The sequence below is a fragment of the Thalassophryne amazonica genome, chromosome 2, assembly GCF_902500255.1.
Source record: "Thalassophryne amazonica chromosome 2, fThaAma1.1, whole genome shotgun sequence".
NCBI lineage: Eukaryota > Metazoa > Chordata > Actinopteri > Batrachoidiformes > Batrachoididae > Thalassophryne > Thalassophryne amazonica.
The window spans coordinates 150,038,928-150,059,271 of NC_047104.1; the positions used below are offsets into that span (position 1 = coordinate 150,038,928).

The following is a 20,344-nucleotide window of genomic DNA, read 5'->3' on the forward strand; positions in this document are numbered from 1 at the left end:
TTTTTTCCCTTCTTCAATGCCAGTCTATCCAATTTCCCACAGTGTCACAAGTCATGTTATGTTAGAGACTGATTTTGGTTTAGTGATTGTTTCTTTTAAGCCTCTTAATTCACACTTAAAATAAAGAAGACAAAGAGCTTCATTCTACACCTGCACCATGGCGGCACGCAGTGCGGTGCACGGTGTTAGTTTCCAATCAAACCAGTAGTGGTTTTCATGGCCAGCACCCACACCTTTTGTACTTGTGCTCAGATCTGCTGTCACAGCTGTGTTGGTGTTAAAAAGAAGTGTGGTCAGGCACAGTGCTGGTGCTTTGATATTGTGATGTATCAGAAATCATTTGCACCACAGATCAAAAACCTTGACTACATTCAAATGCAGGTTTTTGTTTCCATCTTTTCTGTGCAGTGCAATAGTGAGATCAACCTACCATAGGCAGGAGTGCGATGTGTATACCATAATTTCCTGACTATAAGCTGCTAATTTTTGCACACGCTTTGAACACTGCGACTTAAACAATGATGCAGCTAATCTGTACAAGCTTATACAGGCTTTCTCATAAGTCGAAATATGTCAGTCCATATACTGATCCATTGTTTGGCTGAAAGCTGCAGTCCTCATGCAACATAAATTCACACACAAAGTAAATATAAAGTCTTACCTGTTCATTTTAGTGGATACATCATCACTTCCTGATGAAAAAAATAATCACATAAAGCCTCCTGATTTTGGAAAACAACATTTGAAAATACTTTAATTCCTTGTCATGGCTGAAGAAAAGTCCCTCTCGGGCACTTTGCGCCACAGTTGCACCATCAGATCAGTCAGAAAGAAAAAAAAGTTAAAGTTACTCAGTTCTCCATGTGGCATGGAGATGCCATGCCGTGCTGGTCAATATTTATGTGTAACACCTTCAGGAAAAAAAAAGCATTTATGGTACATATTTAATTAAACTTAAAAAAAGTATTTTCTGTCTAACATCTTTCTATTTAAATATCTTATGTTGCAACGTGGAGACATGTGGCTTATAGACATGTGAGGCCTATTTATGATTTTTTTTTCTTTTTAAAATTGGTGGGTGCCACTTATATTTAGGTGGGCTCTATAGTCTGGAAATTACGGTACACTCACCTTATGAGTCATTAAAAGGCCAAATAAACCCACTACTTTTGCTCTGGTTGCATGCTGTACAAATAGCCAAGTGGAGCAAAACCAGCCCAGTCTCACAGTTTTTTTTTTTTTTGTTGTTGTTGTTTCCATGCCCCCTTTACGAAAAGCACCCCATTTTGATGAAGGATGAAGTTGGGATGATACTTGGCATGACACAAGATAACATGTGGCAACCCTTACCGGTAGGTAAAAGCAATCAAGTCCCTGAATGCTCTACTCACATTTAATAATTGCTCAAACATTTTTTTTTAATGTATATTTCTATCTCCTATCATAGAGACTGTCCAATTCAATTTTAATTTAATTTTATTCCATTTCAATTTATTTAAAAAACTGCCTCAAGGCGCTTCACACAAGTAAGGTCTAACCTTGCCATCTCCTAGAGCAAGCACACAGGTGACAGTGGTAAGGAAAAACTCCTTCTGATGATATTGAGGAAGAAACCTCAAGCAGACCAGACTCAAAAGGGGTAACGCTCTGCTTAGGCCATTGTACCAAAAAGGTTTACAATACAGAACACAACACAACAACTGATGAGAGTCCATGCTGGCGCCCAGTGGCACTCGTTGGATCTGTTCCTACAGCAGAGTCCGTCCTGCGTCTACCACAGAAATCATTCAATCCAGCACATAGATTCAGCCGCATCTCAGACAGAGAGAAAAGAAAACAGTAAAGTTCCAAAAAACACATCAGACTGAACAAGAAACAAACAGGAACACTGGTTGAGTTGTCGGACCACAAATGTTAGAGTATCATCAGGGTTCGTGGAACCAGACGGGAAAGAAAAATATAGCAAAAACAAGACTGACTGACTGTATGACTGATTAAACAAATAAAGACAATGAGATTGATCAGAGTGTGAGAAATATGAGCATTGTGGTTCTCATGAAAAACACATCAGGAGATGATCAACTGGGAAGTGACTGGAGAAAAGTTCGCAGTCAGGCAGTGAGAAAATGCAAGTAATACTATGAAAACCAGATCTTGTGACACCTTGGACGCGTTATATTACACCTCATGAGTATGCAGAGATAAGACAGTCAACCTTAGCCTGCTGCAGCCAGTGTTTCTCTGAGAACTGTCTGACAATGATAACCAATACATTTAAGTTAGAAATATGCATGGATGGGAGCGGGTAATTACAGTTTGGTAGTGCTGCAAAGGTGCAATTCCAAAGGACTCTTTGAACACTGCAACTGGCACTTAACTCCAGGTGTAACAAATGTACCTGCCACCCAATGTGCCAACTCATCACGAGTATAAATGTGAAGGGAGACTTCATTCGCTTCTTTCCATCACACATGCCCATGCACGTCCACACCATCTGTCACCACAGTGGCTCTCGCTTTGAGTGCTCTCTGTGCACACATTCCAAGCTGACTGCAGTGGGCAATGGATAATGGGGCTGCATCTTTGAAGACCAGAGCTGTGCTGCACAGAGGAGCTCCTCAACTGTTCTGAGCAGGAGGAGGGAGGAGGCACAGGAATACAAGCCTGTGTTTAGCAGTGAGAGTGTCGAGACATGGAGGGGAGGAGGCAGAATAATTATGCTACACTGGAGTGTGCTGACTGATCAGGGAGCTACAGAGGAAAATAAAAGGCCTATTGATTGCACAATGGGTGGGCAGGAGAGGAGGGAATGTCAAGTGTGGCCGCTTGTTGCCGATTCTCCGCCTAGTCTCTTCCCTGCTGCTCGCTCACACGGGCGTCTGAGAAAATGAGCGGTGATTAAAAGTCGGTGACATTGTAATAGACATGGGAGTGAGCATTTGTAAGTTCACGCTGAGTTTTCCACAGATTCTTGATAAGCTCCTCCATCTTGTACCTTGGATCTCCTTTGCCTCACAGCCTGCTGCGCATCTGACTGGCTGCAGAAGGCGAGATTTGGATGTGAACCACGTGCAGGTGAGTGGGAAGGAGGCATGTTCCGGAGGCTTACCTTGAAAAGGCTGTGCTTGTGGCTGTGCTGGCCCAGCCACACTCCGCTGCCGGGAGTGAGCTCCATCTGGGGAGGGTCGATCACCCGCTCGTAATCCTGCAAGAAACAAATCACAAGAGAATGTTTGGTTATTATAACAATGCAGACACAAGCATGTTTCTGTTTTTCCTGGTCTGTCAGGAACATTGATTCAGTATGTCTGAAATGCAGAATATATCCTTCATACTGTGTACATGTCTGATTGCGCCCTCCCGCTGCCTTTGTGGGAGACAGAGAGCACAGACTGCTCTCCCAAAGCATGACAGCCAGTCTCGCCTCACAGCTTTCTAACATGACGTTGATATCTGGACCTGGAATGTGGGATATGGATTAAGCACTCCTCTCTTAACACAGACACACACAGACTTTGGCATTATAAAGGTGAACATCCTCAGTCCCTCAGCACCACTTTTACTGTACTAGGTGGGCTTAACATTGGTGCTGATCACGGTGAGGGCCCCTGTTAGGAGATTTTAGAATAGCATTGCCTGTAAAAAATAATAATAATAATAAAATACCCTCCCAATAGAGGGCTGGCCAAACAGCTGGAGTGTTCAATTATGGTGCAGAAGGTCAATAGTTTGTATTCTACTTGGCTGGGATCCTGTCAACCCAGTGAACAGGGATCTGACTCTTAGAGTTGAGGAATAGGAATGTTGGTGAAGGTACAGAAGATAGGATGGGCAACCCCACCCTCCCCCCGTAATACTCAGTACCTCACACAGTACTTCTTTCCCGGTTAGAACATTTTATTGCCATTCATGGTATTGCACTTAAGTGGTTTAGATCATATTTGGGCTGAAGGAGCTTTTCTGTCATGATTGGGGACCTCTCCTCATCAAACTGCTCATCTGTATTGTTGGTGTGGGGCCGCAGGGGTTCTGTCCTTGGGCCAATTGTATTTTCTTTGTACATTCTTCCATTGGGGTCAATTATAACCCAGCACAATCTGTCCTTTCATTGTTATGCGGATGATCTGCAAATCTATTTGCCTGTGAGGACTAATGGGAGTGATGCTTTGTCATCATTATTTAATTGTATTTGCGATGTAAAGCAGTGGCTGTCCCAAAACTTACTTTACCTGAATGATGGTAAAACTGAGATCATGGTGTTTGAGCGCTCTGGCATACCAAATGTGGTAACACCAAATTTTGGTGCTTTGGCTAACTATGTAAAACCAGCTGTCAAGAATCTGGGAGTGATATTTGACAGCTGTTTGAGGTTTGATCAACAGATAAACTCTGTTGTCAAAGCTAGTTTTTTCCAACTTCACCTTTTGGCTAAAACAAAGCACTTTCTCAGTAGATGTGATCTTGAGACGGCAATTCATGTTTTCATCAGCTCCAGACTTGATTATTGTAAGGCACTTTATTCGGGCATTAATCAGTCGTCTCTTGCATGTCTCCAATTGGTGCAGAATGCTGCTGCTCGTCTTTTAACAAGCACTTTTAGACGTGAGCATATTACGTGCATCCTGTACTCACTCCACTGGCTCGAGATAAAAACGCTGGGGTGTTCATGCTTTTGTGGTAGCTGGCCCCAGACTGTGGAATGGGCTCCCTCTTGAGTTATGTACTATTCCTGACCGAGCACTTTTTAAATCTAAGTTAAAGACTTATTATTTATTTAAACTGGCTTTTAACACTTAGTGGGGAGGTGACATTCTGTTTTTTATGTGCTGTTTTAAAATTTTATTCTATATGTGTTTTATTTTTGTGAATTTGTGTTTTTAATGTTAAGAACTTTGGACACCAGTCAGTGCAGTAAAGCGCTTTATTAATAAATGTTGATTGATTGATTGATTGATGCTGTCCCCTTGAAATGGAGTGATGCTGTCCCCTTGAAACGGAGGGAATCTAATACCCCCATCACACTAGAGGCCGAATGAGCCCGAATCACATCCGAATGAAAATTCAACCCACATTCAGAAAGTGTCGAGGTGCATTTGAAAACATCGGACACCGTTCACAGTTGTGCGCCCACCTTGAATGTTTTGCTCAACTTGAAAACAGTCATAGCACAGTCGAGGTGGAACCATGAGTGAAGAGCAGTCGAAGCGCTGTCTGACTGCATCCGAAAGCCCCCCCGTCACACATAGCAAGAATGTGGAGGAACCATTCCGACACGGCAAATATTACCATAATCCAACGCAGATGGGAGGAAAAGAGGCATGGCCAGCCGTGGTCCAAACACATCTGGATTGCCTCCTGCACACCAAACATATTTCAGACACCAGTCAGATGCTGTCAGACGGCACCGACATTAGAGCTGTCATTCACCCACCCACTCACTCACCCACGCAATCAAATCTCCACTCGTCCTCACATTCCCAGTGCTAAACTGATCTCTCATCAGTGTGTATCTCACATTATGGAGTGCGCGCGTGTACGGTGATCTGAGTGATGAGTGTGTGTCCATTCAGCTGATTTATTTAAACTAGAGGTGGATTATGAATTTGTCAGCTGATTGATGTTTCCAGCACACAGCGCAGCCAGGTGAAAGGGACTTGACCAGCTGTCTGCGCTGCACTGTGGAACGTGAGGTAACGGAAGTGAGTTACATGTTTATTTATGTCATCGTGCTGGGCAAACATTTCCACATCATACCTGCTACAGACTTAAAGGGTGAACGTGTAATAAAACGTGCATTACAGTGGTGACATCCCGTTCAGCTGCCTTGTAGGGCTGCACTGAGCCACTGTGCACTGTGCCACATAGATGTTATTACATAACAACATTTCCTTCGCACTCCCTGGCCGGGGTCCAGTGGAGGTGAACAAATGTGGCACAAAATGTCAGCAGGTTTTGCTGTGACCGATCTATCTCAGAGCTCAATCAACTGCGATCAGATAATTCAAATGCTGTTTTGATGCCGTCAGAATATGTAAATTGTGGTCAGATGGTCATCAGATTATAAATGGAACGCTGTCAGATAGGTGTCCCATATCAATGGCACCCAGAGAGTTTTGAACATGTACATCACACTCGGGGCCACCAGCCGATTTTGAACAACTGTGTGGACTTCCGCCCATGGCTGTCAGAACATTTTGGAACTGAAATTCGACACTTTTTGGATGTGCACCAATTCATAAGTCCAACGCCACTCTGCGTGAGTGCTTTACACATCAATGCCTCACATTCACCCCGCTTCCAGGTTGCTGCCATGCAAGGCGCCCACTACACACCGGGAGCAAAGAGGAGATTCAGGACCTTGCCCAAGGGCCCTTAGTGATTTTCCGGTCAGGCTTGGATTTCAACCGAGGATCCTCTGGTCTCAAGCCCAATGCTTAACCACTAGACCATCACCTCCCCAGTGAACTTTAATGCTCTGAAAAGGAGCTTCAAGCTTGATGTCAGCCAGTGTTGATGACACAATTATGACACTCGTGTCTGAGTGACCTCCTCTAGCATGGGGCACCACCTCATGAGAGGCCAGTTAGAATGTAACCAGAAGAACAGCCGACTCTTCAAGTCAAAGCAACTAATAATTAGGTGTCCCCTAAGGTGGCCCGGATGTGGCTATATGCAGTAGGGAGAATCTGGAGGTGGGTGAAGCCTTTTTTAATTGCTATGAGTTTTACAAAAACAAAACAAAACAACAAAAAAATGTATCTTACTCACAGATTACAGAGTCATAACACTTAATATTCTGATGATGAACAGGCAGAATGTCTCTCCAAGAGAGAAGCTGTGCTTTTAAATGAATGTTCTGTGTTCGAAATATCGCACACAGTTTATGTTCACACAGTGGCAGCACAGTGGCTTAGTGATTAGCACTGTTGCTCCACAGGAAGAAGTTCATAGGTTCGATTCCCACCTGTGGCCTTTCTGTGTGGAGTTTGCATGTTTGCGTCCGCTTCCTCCGGGTGCTCTGGTTTCCACATTTAAAGATTTAGGTTAATTGGAAACTTTATAATCGTCCTCCCTTGCAAAAGAGGTCTCGATGTCTTATGTTCTTTTTATGCCGGGGGGCTGGAGCCTATCCCAGCAGTCATGGGGCGTGAGGTGGGGTACACGCTGAACAGGATGCCTGTCCTGTGACTGTCACAGGGTCACATATACAGAAACAAACACAGTCACACCCACACACACACACACACACACACACACCTATGGAGAATTTAAAGTTTCCAACCAACCTGACCTGCATGTCTTTGGGTGTTGGAGGAAGACAGAGCACTCGGAGGAAACCCACGTAAACACAGGGAGAACACGCAAACTCCACACAGAAAAGCCACAGGTGGGAATCAAACCCATGACCTTCTTGTTGTGAGGCAACAATGGTAACCAATAAGCTACTGTGCTGCCCGGCTCTCTAATCCTTAAAGCGAAATGTAAAAGAAAACAGCCATATATTGTTGTTATTGTACTGTTGTTGATAGCGCTTGCACATAAGAAAATTAGTGTTTTTACTCTAGTGTAATGGGACTTTAGTGTGTTGTCCAGGAGACAGAGTAATGACATGTCAATTGTCAATATGTCTGTGTATCTATTGCAGACTTGAGAAATAAAGTTCACTTGACTTGATTTAAACAAATGTCATTTATTCAGGAAAGGTTCTTGAACTGTTATTTCTCTCTTTGGGTTTTATTAAGGACACAGAGACAATAAACTACACCTTTCACTTTATACATAATTCATCACAATTTTACTAAATTCATAAAATGTATTTAATTAACCTTTAAACTTTATTTTTTTACAGAGGGGAGCATGGTTACTTAGTGGTTAGCTCTGCTGCATCTCAGCGAGAAGGCACTGGGTGCTTTCTTTGTGCTGTCTGGATGTTTCCCCTGTGGTTTTGTGGGTTCCTTGCAAGTCGTCCATCTTCCTCCCACTTAAAGGAATTGGTGAGTCCAAGGCCTTGTCCACATAGATACAAAACAATCTTTGTTTTCAAATACTGTTCTGTACCCATGGCAACATTTCAAGATGTATCTGCATTCAGACTAAAATGGTAAAATTGACCAAAAAAGCTCAAGTACATACAGTGGGGTAAAAAGTGTTTAGTCAGTCCCTGATTGTGCAATTTCTCCTACTTAGAAAGATGAGAGAAGTCTGTAATTTTCATCATAGGTACACTTCAGCTATGAGAGACAAAATGAGGAAAAAAAAATCCAGGAAATCACATTTTAGGATTTTTGAAGAATTTATTTGCAAATTATAGTGGAAAATAAGTATTTGGTCAACCACGGAGCCCTTCCGTCATTGCCCGAGTGGTGTGTTTGGGATTATTTCATGCTGGAAGACCCAGCCATGTTGCATCTTCAATGCTCTCATTGATGGAAGGAGGTTTTGGCATGAAACATGGCCACGTTCATTCTTCCCTTAACACAGATCAGTCGTCCTTCATCATGTCCCTCTGTGTAGTTCTGGGATTTTTGTTCACCATTCTAATGATCATTTTGACCCCACGGGATGAGATCTTGCATGGAGCCCCAGATCGAGGGAGATTATCAATGGTCTTGTATATCTTCCATTTTCTTACAATTGCTCCCACAGTTGATTTATTCACACCAACCTGCTTGACTATTGTAGATTCACTCTTCCCAGCGTGGTACACATCTGCAATTTTCTTCCTGGTGTCCTTTGACAGCTCTTTGGTCTTGGCCATGGTTGAGTTTGGAGTCTGACTGTTTGAGGCTGTGGATAGGTGTCTTTTATACAGATAACAAGTTCAAACAGATGCCATTAATACAGGTAACAGGTGGAGGACAGAAGAGCTTCTTTAAGAAGAAGTTACAGGTCTGTGAGAGCCAGAAATCTTGCTTGTTTGTGGTTGACCAAATACTTATTTTCGCCATAATTTAGAAATAAATTATTTAAAAATTCTACAATGTGATTTCCTGGAATTGTTTTTTTTTTTTTCTCATTTTGTCTCTCATAGTTGAAGTGTACATATGATGAAAATTGCAGACCTCTCTTATCTTTCTAAGCAGGAGAACTTGCACAATCGGGGACTAACTAAATCCTTTTTATCGCACTGTATGCCAGACCTGTCGGCGGTGTTGTATGTTGTGCACGTTTTTACAACCCTTACTGGACTTTCTATGGCTTGAAAACAACAGCAAGAGAACCTACCCACTAAAAATGAGCTAAATATTAAATGATTAATTTTCCACACTTCAGTTTCGATCTATCTTGTGTTTGTACAGTTGTTGCAGTTAATTGATGATATGTGCAGGCAGAGTGTACATTCATTGTGAAGCAGTTATGTCAGGCACTTTTGTGCAGCACAAGACAATGCTGGACTTTTGACCTGAGGGCAGATATTGGGCATTAAAATGACAACTGTGTCTTTTTGATGTTAGCAATGATACTTGAATTTACCTTTGGATTGCTGGATTGTGCTGAGTATAAATAGGGCAGAACATTTTCACTGTGTCTCCTTTCTGTACTTTAGGACACATATATGAAAAACACCAAGAACATGTGCGAAGCATCTAAATACTTGCTGTTGTGGACATACATTTAAATACACCTTGGCTAAACACTTTTCAAACCCATTTTCTCTTTACTAGACATATTACATTATTATCAAAAGATATTTGTTTTAAGAAATTTAAATTGTTTGAGTTATTTCTGTACAAAGCTATTTAAAAAAAACAATAGTTGCAAAATGGTAACTTGTTGCAGAATGGTAACTTTGTATTTTGTTCTCAGCACATTTTCAGCTGTCTACTTAAAATATAGGGTGCCAATTGTTCTGAGCAACACTGTATATCTTCCAGTGTCTGTTTTCCTTAGTTATGTTTGTTCACAGGCTCATCTCAGTTTTTGCTTCATGTGCAGTCTGATGAAAAATGAGGTACATCAAGACAGCTTGAGTTTTGCTGCAACTCTGCATTTGGGTCCTCGTGTCTCAACACATTTACAGTCAAAAAACATTTGAAAAAGGAAGCGATGGTCCATTAGAAAAATATGAATAATCCCAACAGTCATAGGGCAAGAGGCATGGTACACCCTGATAGGACATCACAGGGCAACAAACAGACTCACACCTACATTCAGCTTAAAACTTCCAGTTAACCTAAACTGCATGTCTTGGGAAGCGGGAGGGAATTCACGCAAACACATGGAGAACATGCAAACTCCACACAGAAAGGCCACAGGTGGAAATCGAACCCATGACCTTCTTGCTGTGACGCAACAGTGCTAACCACTAAACCATCATGCCGCCCAGAGAAGGATAACTTGCTACAAAATGAACATCATATTTCTGTGTTATTTCATATTTGACTTCAAAATGCAAAAAGAAAAAAACAAACAACCAAAAAAAAAACCTCAATATCTTAGAAACTCAAGAACCCAAGGATTTGGAACCTGAGAATAAAGAGAATAAATTACTTTACAGTTTAATGGGAAGTGTCTCCCTTTTTGTTTTACTCAGGATTATAAAGGTAACCTATCCTCCAAACTATATTAGACATAACACATTTTCTTACTCAAAAATGCATGACATTTTCCATAGCAACAGGGTCTGCATAGCAACAGCCCATTCTCTCTCTTTTCACTTCCTTCATTTGGCAATAAAAGTTCCTCTTAGGAGGTTTTTGAAAAGGCCTTGGGAAGAAAAAAAACTCTCAGAGACAAACTTTTACTGTCATTTAGGAGAATCCTGGGTGGTAAAATAAAATGCTTTGTGAACATGAACAAGGATCTTTTCAAAGCCCATTCAGACAGATGTTCAGTAGAGAAAGCTCTTTATATCTCTTTTATTATTCTCTTTTACACTGTCTTCATTTCACTTTTTAAAAGAGCAGTACATTAGCAGGTGCTTTGATCTCTGACATAGAAACAAAAACAAAACTAGAGCAGTGACATTTTTTATTCTACCTTTGTACACCACCACAAAAGAGGTGAAATTAAACAATCAAGATGTGCTTGTAGTGTAGACGTTCAGCTTTAAAGGACATGTCGCACCGAAATTAGAACATTTTAGATTTAGGCTGTTGGTGACCATCTGATGATTCACTGGGATAACTTTGTGCAATTCTGTGACTGATCTCAAAGTATACGGCATTCGCCAAAAACAACGTACTCATGTGTACTTGTTTTTCTGAGTGTTTCTGACATCATTTAAGTAGCTTTGAGGAAAACATCCCAGCATGTGCATGAATGGAATGTAGCTGCTAATAAGAATGGAGCCACAGATTAATTGCAAAATTTACATAAGTGTGATGTTGTGTTATGACGACTCGTTTTTAAGTGATAGCTGTTCATTTTGATACAGTCATGGTAAAAGCAGCAGCCATTCTCCACTCTGAGAAGACTTAGTGTGCATGCACATCCATTTGTCATGAAAGCAGCCTGTTTAAAACACTCTGCTGGGGCTCAGCTTTGTGCACACTTATAACTGTTGCCTTTGATATAACTGTGAAAATCTAAGTTAATTCATCAGTGTGATCAGACAGCTTTAAAAACAGCTGAGAGCTCTATGTGTATGTGCACGTACAGGGTGGGAGTTATAACAGGATTAAAACAGAGTGCTGCTCCATTGCAGAACAGACTGCCTCAAAAGTAAGATGCATCAAGATTCAAAATCCAATTGACTCTCTCTAGTATTTTTTTTTAAATAACGCCTACCAGGCAACTGAAAATACACAAAAAAAAAAAAAAACCGTGAACAGGGCACTCACCCACTTTTACAATTCATTTCAAAGATTGAATATGCAAAGTCCACTTCATCAAAGAATTTCTCACACACAGATCATGTGCTACCACCAGTTTTTCAATTTCAATTTCAATTACTTTCATTTATATAGCACCAAATCACAACAGAGTTGCCTCAAGGTGCTTCACACAGATAAGGTCTAACCTTACTAACCCCCAGAGCAACAGTGATAAGCTAAAACTCCCTCTGAGGAAGAAACCTCAAGCAGACCAGACTCAAAGGGGTGACCCTGTGCTTGGGCCATGCTACAAACATAAATTACAGAACAATTCCCAGAACAATTCACGGACGAATATACAAGAAATGCTGTTGGCGCACACGACAGGAGGGTCGCCAACACGAATACAACTCCCATCTCTGGATGGATCTGCACCTTAAACAAAGAGAAAAAAAAACAGAATCAGGCATCAGAAAGAAAAAAAAAATACTGTATAATTTGCCAGCATTAATCAACAAGAAAAACAAAAGAAATACTAAGGTGATGGCCAGCCACTAGCCCTAAGCTTCACTGAAAGACCCAGAATTTAGGGAAAGTTGAGGCTGCAGCATGCTCCGTTTCCTAATAAAATGAATTAAAAGAGTACAAAGCGTAAAACAAAACTGTACCAGTATGCTAGCCATACAAAAGGGAAAAGAAGTGCGTCTTAAGTCTGGACTTGAAAGTCTCCACAGAATCTAACTGTTTTATTGATGCAGGGAGATCATTCCACAGAACACGGGCACAATAAGAGAAAGTTCTGTGACCTGCAGACTTCTTATTCACCCTAGGGACACAAAGTAGTCCTGCACCCTGAGAACGCAAAGCCCGGGCTGGTACATAATGTTTAATTAGGTCAGCTAGGTAGGGAGGTGCCAGTCCGTGAACAATTTTATAGACTAGTAACAGAACCTTAAAAATGTGATCTCACTGGGACAGGAAGCCAGTGAAGAGATGCCAAAATTGGTGTAATGTCATCAAACGTTCTGCTTCATGTCAAAAGTCTGACTGCAGCATTTTGAACCAATTGGAGAGTCTTAATGCTAGATTGCGGTAAACCAGAAAATAGAACATTGCAGTAGTCAAATCTAGAAGAGATAAACACATGGATCAGGGTCTCAGCATCAGACATAGACATGATGGGACTAATCTTCGATATGTTTCACAGGTGGAAGAAAGCAGTCCTCATAATATTTCTAATGTTGAGGCCAAAGGACAATGTAGGATCAAAAATTACCCCATTAACTGGTCAACTTGATGCCGATGTCTCACTGGACCAAGAACCGTCATTTCAGTCTTATCAGAGTTTAAAAGTAGGAAGTTTCTAGACATCCAAGTTCTCACTGCTGCAAGGCAATCTTCTAAGGATTTTATGTGAACAAGATTACCAATAGTTATCAACATGTATAACTGAGTATCATCTGCATAGGAGTGAAAGGTAATCCCAAAATGCCGCAATATGTGCCCAAGGTGTGCTATATAAAGGGAGAAAAGCAGGGGGCCTAAGACAGACCCCTGTGGAACCCCAAATTTCATGTCACTAAGGTTAGAGGTAGTAGTAGTATAGTAGTAGTTAGAGGTAGTGTTACTCTAAAAAACAGTGAGAAAGACTGGTCAAGTATGACATCAGCCATGCAAGGGCACTCCCAGTAATCCCAAAATGATTTCCCAGCGTATCAAGTAGAATATGATGACCCACTGTATCAAATGCAGCACTTAGACAGCAACAGATCCATAATGGTGTCCGAATCCATTGTAAGCAGAAGATCAATCACCACTTTAGTGGGAACTGTCTCTTCTTCTTTGTCTTTCGGCTGTTCCCGTTAGGGGTCACCACAGCAGATCAATTGTTTCCATCTCACCCTGTCCTCTGTATCTTCCTCTGTCACACCAACCACGTGCATGTCCTCCATCAGCACATCCGTAAACGTCCTCTTTGGCCTCCCTCTTCTCCTCCTGCCCGGTGGCTCCATCCTCAGCATCCTTCTCCCTATATACCCTGGGTCCCTCCTCTGCACATGTGCAAACCATTTAAGTCTCACCTCTCTGACTTTGTCTCCAAACCGTCCCTCCTGAGCTGTCCCTCTGATATGTTCATTCCTAATCTTGTCCATTCTTGTCACTCCCAAAGATAATCTCAACATCTTCAGCTCTGCCACCTCCAGCTCCGCCTCCTGTCTTTTTGTTAGTGCCACCGTCTCTAAACCGCACAACATAGCTGGTCTCACTACTGTCACTCTTGCTGATATTCTTCAGTCACAAATCACTCCTGCCACCTTTCTCCACCCACTCCACCCTGCCTGCACTCTCTTCTTCACCTCTTTACCACACTCTCCATTACTTTGATCAGTTGACCCCAAACATTTAAACTCATTGACTTTCACCACTTCTACTCCTTGTAACTGCACTATTCCACTGGGCTCCCTCCCATTCACACACATGTACTCAGTCTTGCTTCTACTGACTTTCATTCCTCTTCTCTCCAAAGAATATCTCCACCTCGCCAGACTAGACTCAACTTGCTCTCTACTCTCACTACAGATCACAATGTCTTCTGCAAACATCATAGTCCATGGGGACTCCTGTCTGATCTCATCCGTCAACCTGTCCATCACCACTGCAAACAAGAAAGGACTCAGAGTTGATCCTTGGTGTAATACCACCTCCACCTTGAATGAGTCTGTCATCCTGACTGCACATCTCACCTCTGTCAAAGTATTCTTGTACATGTCCTGCACTACCCTATCATACTTCTCTGCCACTCCACACTTCCTCATACAATACCATAGTTCTTCTCTTGGCACCCTATTATAAGCTTTTTCTAAGTCCCCAAACACACAATGTAAGTCTTTCTGGCCTTCTATGTACTTCTCCAACAGTATTCTCAGAGTAAACATTGCATCTGTAGTGCTCTTTCTCAGAATGAAACCATATTGCTGCTCACAGATCTTCACCTGTTTTCTAAGCCTAGCTTCTACTAGTCTTTCCCATAACTTCATGCTGTGGCTGATCAACTTTATGCCTCTGTAGTTACTGCAGCTCTGCACATCACCCTTGTTCTTGAAAATAGGAACCAGCACACTTTGTCTCCACTCCTCAGGCATCCTCTCACTTTCCAAAATTTTATTAAACAATCTGGTTAGAAACTCTACTGCCATCTCTCCTAGACATTTCCATGCCTCCACTGGAATGTCATCTGGACCAACTGCCTTTCCACTCTTCATCCTCTTCATAGCAGCCCTCACTTATTCCTTACTAATCTCTTGTACTTTCTGACCTGACTGACTCTCACCACATCATCCAGCCTTTTCTCTCGCTCATTTTCTTTATTCATCATCTCTTCAAAATATTCCCTCCACCTTCTCAGCACACACTCCTCACTTGTCAGCACATTACCATGTGCATCTTTTACCACCCTAACCTGCTGCACATCCTTTCCACCTCTGTCCCTTTGTGTGGCCAATCGGTACAAGTCCTTTTCTCCTTCCTTACTATTCAACTTCTTGTACAGCTCGCAATATGCCTTTTCCTTCGCTTTTGCCACTTCTCTTTTCGCCTTACGCCACATCTCCTTGTACTCCTGTCTACTTTCTTCATCTCTCCGACTATCCCAAAACTTTTTTGCCAACCTCTTTCACCTTATGCTTTCTGATATTTTCTAAAAGCAGACTGCAGTGACTCAACGAGATTATTCTCAGTAAGATAGTCTATGAGCTGCTGTGCAACCACTTTTTCCAGAATTTTATAGCAAAATGATAGATATGATATCGGCCGATAGTTTTTCAATACACTAGGGTCAAGATTAGGTTAGGTAAGCCGGACAACAACATCCAGGAACATTATTCATGCATGGGTCGTGCATGATTGCCAGTCGGAGAACAATGCCCAGGTACATTTTAAGTCTTCACACATGGATCACATGTGTGAGGATCAGGCACAGAACAATGTCCAGGTTCACACTAAGTCCTCATACACAGATTGCGCATGATCACCAGCCGGAGAATAATGCCCCATGTCAACTCCGCCGTCAACTCCTCACAATTGTCATTGAGATTGTCATGTTAGATAGAAAGTCCATTATCTCCTGAAAATAATGTATATTGAATTTTTTCAAAGTAAGAAATACACCTGCCTATTCAGGCAACCTGTATAAACAGTGTGGTGGAGACATTCCACATGCACATTTGTTGCAGCATTAAAATAGCATCCTGCGACACAAACGGCAGTGTCACCACACATTAGTTTCCAAAATCCGACAGACTGAAAAATTGAGAGATTCAGTATGAAGTGTGTTGTCTTCTCTCTGTACATTCTATATAAATGTGAGCCAGCATTTTAAAATGAAAGCTCACAAGCTTCATTACTGGACATAGCAGCATTCGTTTCACTCTGTCGGCCACTGCGATGTTTCTGCTTTTCCTAAACTGTACGTCATACACCAAGAAATGCAGAGAAATGCTGAGGAAGACGTCACCCAGAAATGCACCTGTTAACATTCCGAGTGAGAGCAATAATTAGCAATAAAATACATCAGTCACCACTAATTATTTTCACATGTGCACAGATAGATTTACAGTGATTAATACTTTGATATTCTGTTGGTAACCGGGCCATTAAATAACATGGTATGTCCTTTAATGTGCTATATTTCATGAAACATTTTGGAATTGCAGCCATTTACTTATAGACATGCACACACACGCAATGGCACAGTTAACAGGAAAGTGGTGACTGAAAGCATAAAGTGGGTTTGTGACCAGAAGGACAAAGGTTGAATCAATCAGAGAAAAAAATCCAAAGTGCCCTGTAGCAACTTTGTGAATTGCTACATTGTTTTAGGTGTACAGTTGACAGGTGTTGCCTGTCACCACACAGCCATCTGTGCTCATCTTTAATCATATTCCTAACATTTGATATTAATTGATGGTCTCTAATGTCCCACAGATCCAGCAAACTTTAATAAAACCAGTTAATTTTTCTTCCATATTTTAAAGACTAGAGGTGAATGAGACACACACACACACACACACACACACACACACACACACACACACACACACACACACACACACACATACAAACACACACACACTTTTTTTTTTTGTATTGACAGATCTTTAATTTGATTTGGGGGGGGTTGTTGTTTTTTGTTTTGTTTTGCTTGTTTGTTTATTTTCTGCTTTGTTGTAGTGTGCTTTTTTAGTATTGACATTTATTCTTTTACATTATAAATTGATCTTATTTAGTGCTTTAATTCCTGTGAAAGCTCAAAAAAGTCTGATTATAATATTACAATTATAATTAATTAATATTAGATTAATGTTAGTAATTATAATAATAATAGTAATAAATACCTGATTTATTATTATTTTTTTGATATTGGAATATAAGTCACAATACATCCAAAACTCCTGAAGAAAACATGACAATCCTGCTCAGATCAAAGAGATGCTCATGAAATGAACCTACTTGGTGATGGTTACAAATATAAAAAATATAAAAGAAAAAAAAAAGTCAAAGAAAGCATGGAAATCTAACTGTTCAATCAAAATCCACTTAACATATAGAACATTCTGTCAGATGTATGAAGAAAAAAGCAAGAAACTACAGTAGTGTTCAGAGTAATAGTAGTGCTATATGACTAAAAAGATTAATCCAGGTTTTGAGTATATTTCTTATTGTTACATGGGAAACAAGGTACCAGTAGATTCAGTAGATTCTCACAAATCCAACAAGACCAAGCATTCATGATATGCACACTCTTAAGGCTATGAGATTGGGCTCTTATTTAAAAAAAAAAGTAGAAAAGGGAGTGTTCACAATAATAGTAGTGTGGCATTCAGTCAGTGAGTTCGTCAATTTTGTGGAACAAACAGGTGTGAATCAGGTGTCCCCTATTTAAGGATGAAGCCAGCACCTGTTGAACATGCTTTTCTCTTTGAAAGCCTGAGGAAAATGGGACGTTCAAGACATTGTTCAGAAGACTTGCACTTAAGAAGAACATTTCAGACCCCTCCATGATTTGTAAGTGGGAGAACTTGCAAAATCGCAGGGTGTTCAAATACTTATTTTCCTCACTGTATATGAAAGGCTAATCATTTATATCAGGGGTGGGCAACGAGGGCCGAGACACTGCAGGTTTTCCTTGCAACCAATCACCTCAGCAGGTGGATTGCTGATGAGCTTCTCCCTTGAACATAAACACCTGGTTGTCAATGAAATCACCTGCTGAAACACCTGAACATTAATGAAATCACCTGCTGAGGCGATTGGTAGCAAGGAAAACCTTGCAGCGTAGTTTGATTAAAAAGTTGATTGGAGAGGGGAACCTTATACGCAGGTGTAAAACGTACATCTACATCATCTACAATGATCTCCAATTAAAATGGACAAAAAAACAGAGACGCGTGGAAGAAAATCGAAAACAACCATCAAAATAAATAGAAGAATAACCAGAATGGCAAAGGCTCACACACTGATGAGCTCCAGGATGATCAAAGACAGTCTGGAGTTACCTGTAAGTGCTGTGACAGTTAGAAGACGCCTGTGTGAAGCTAATTTATTTCCAAGAATCTGCCGCAAAGTCCCTCTGTTAAATAAAAGACGTGCAGAAGAGGTTACAATTTGCCAAAGAACACATCAACTGGCCTAAAGAGAAATGGAGGAATATTTTGTGGACTGATGAGAGTATAATTGTACTTTTTGGGTCCAAGGGCCGCAGACAGTTTGTGAGACGACCCCCAAACTCTGAATTCAAGCCACAGTTCACAGTTAAGACAGTGAAGCATGATGATGCAAGCATCATGGATCAGTTTGGATATGTCAAAATACTTGAAGAAGTCATGTTGCCTTATGCTGAAGAGGACATGCCCTTAGAATATGTTAGTTTAAATGAGTCAACACCCCCGAGTCACACTAACTGCCAGAACGCTCGTAGCACGGGCCGAGGCGGAGGATTAGCAGCAATCTTCCACTCCAGCTTATTAATTAATCAAAAACCCAGACAGAGCTTTAATTCATTTGAAAGAAGCTTGTCTCTTAGTCTTGTCCATCCAAATTGGAAGTCCCAAAAACCAGTTTTATTTGTTGTTATCTATCGTACACCTGGTCGTTACTGTGAGTTTCTCTGTGAATTTTCGGAACTTTTGTCTGACTTAGTGCTTAGCTCAGATAAGATAATTATAGTGGGCGATTTTAACATCCACACAGATGCTGAGAATGACAGCCTCAACACTGCATTTAATCTATTGTTAGACTCGATTGGCTTTGCTCAAAATGTAAATGAGTCCACCCACCACTTTAATCATACCTTAGATCTTGTTCTGACTTATGGTATGGAAATTGAAGACTTAACAGTATTCCCTGAAACCCCCCTTCTGTAAGATCATTTCTTAATAACATTTACATTTACTCTGATGGACTACCCAGCAGTGGGGAATAAATTTCATTACAGTAGAAGTCTTTCAGAAAGCGCTGTAACTAGGTTTAAGGATATGATTCCTTCTTTATGTTCTCCAATGCCATATACCAACACAGGGCAGAGTAGCTACCTAAACTCTGTGAGTGAGATAGATTATCTCGTCAATAGTTTTATATCCTCATTGAGGACAACTTTGGATGCTGTAGCTCCTCTGAAAAAGAGAGCCTTAAATCAGAAGTGCCTGACTCCGTGGTATAACTAACAACCTCACAGCTTAAAGCAGATAACCCGTAAGTTGGAGAGGAAATGGCATCTCACTAATTTAGAAGATCTTCACTTAGCCTGGAAAAACAGTCTGTTGCTCTATAAAAAAGCCCTCCTTAAAGCTAGGACATCTTACTACTCATCACTAATTGAAGAAAATAAGAACAACCCCAGGTTTCTTTTCAGCACTGTAGCCAGGCTGACAAAGAGTCAGAGCTCTATTGAGCCGAGTATTCCTTTAACTTTAACTAGTAATAACTTCATGACTTCTTTGCTAATAAAATTTTAACTATTAGAGAAAAAATTACTCATAACCATCCCAAAGACATATCGTTCTCTTTGGCTGTTTTCAGTGATGCCGGTATTTGGTTAGACTCTTTCTCTCCGATTGTTCTGCCTGAGTTATTTTCATTAGTTGCTTCCTCCAAAACATCAACATGTCTATTAGACCCCATTCCTACCAGGCTGCTCAAGGAAGCCCTACCATTAATTAATGCTTCGATCTTAAATACGATCAATCTATCTTTATTAGTTGGCTATGTATCACAGGCTTTTAAGGTGGCAGTAATTAAACCATTACTTAAAAAGCCATCACTTGACCCAGCTATCTTAGCTAATTATAGGCCAATCTCCAACCTTCCTTTTCTTACAAAAATTCTTGAAAGGGTAGTTGTAAAACAGCTAACTGATCATCTGCAGAAGAATGGTCTATTTGAAGAGTTTCAGTCAGGGTTTAGAATTCATCATAGTACAGAAACAGCATTAGTGAAGGTTACAAATGATCTTCTTATGGCCTCAGACAGTGGACTCATCTCTGTGCTTGTTCTGTTAGACCTCAGTGCTGCTTTTGATACTGTTGACCATA

The 20,344-nt window shown here is 41.0% G+C and overlaps 1 protein-coding gene across 1 annotated transcript in view; it reads right to left on the reverse strand.

Moving 5' to 3' along the window:
* LOC117500647 (protein kinase C-binding protein NELL1-like) overlaps positions 1–20,344 on the reverse strand; it is a 905,329-nt gene that overhangs the window by 747,691 nt on the left and 137,294 nt on the right. The window contains exon 2 of the mRNA XM_034159400.1: positions 3,110–3,205. Within this exon, the coding sequence (XP_034015291.1) occupies positions 3,110–3,175 (66 nt within the window). The 5' untranslated portion in view covers positions 3,176–3,205. The remainder of the gene's footprint in view (positions 1–3,109; positions 3,206–20,344) is intronic.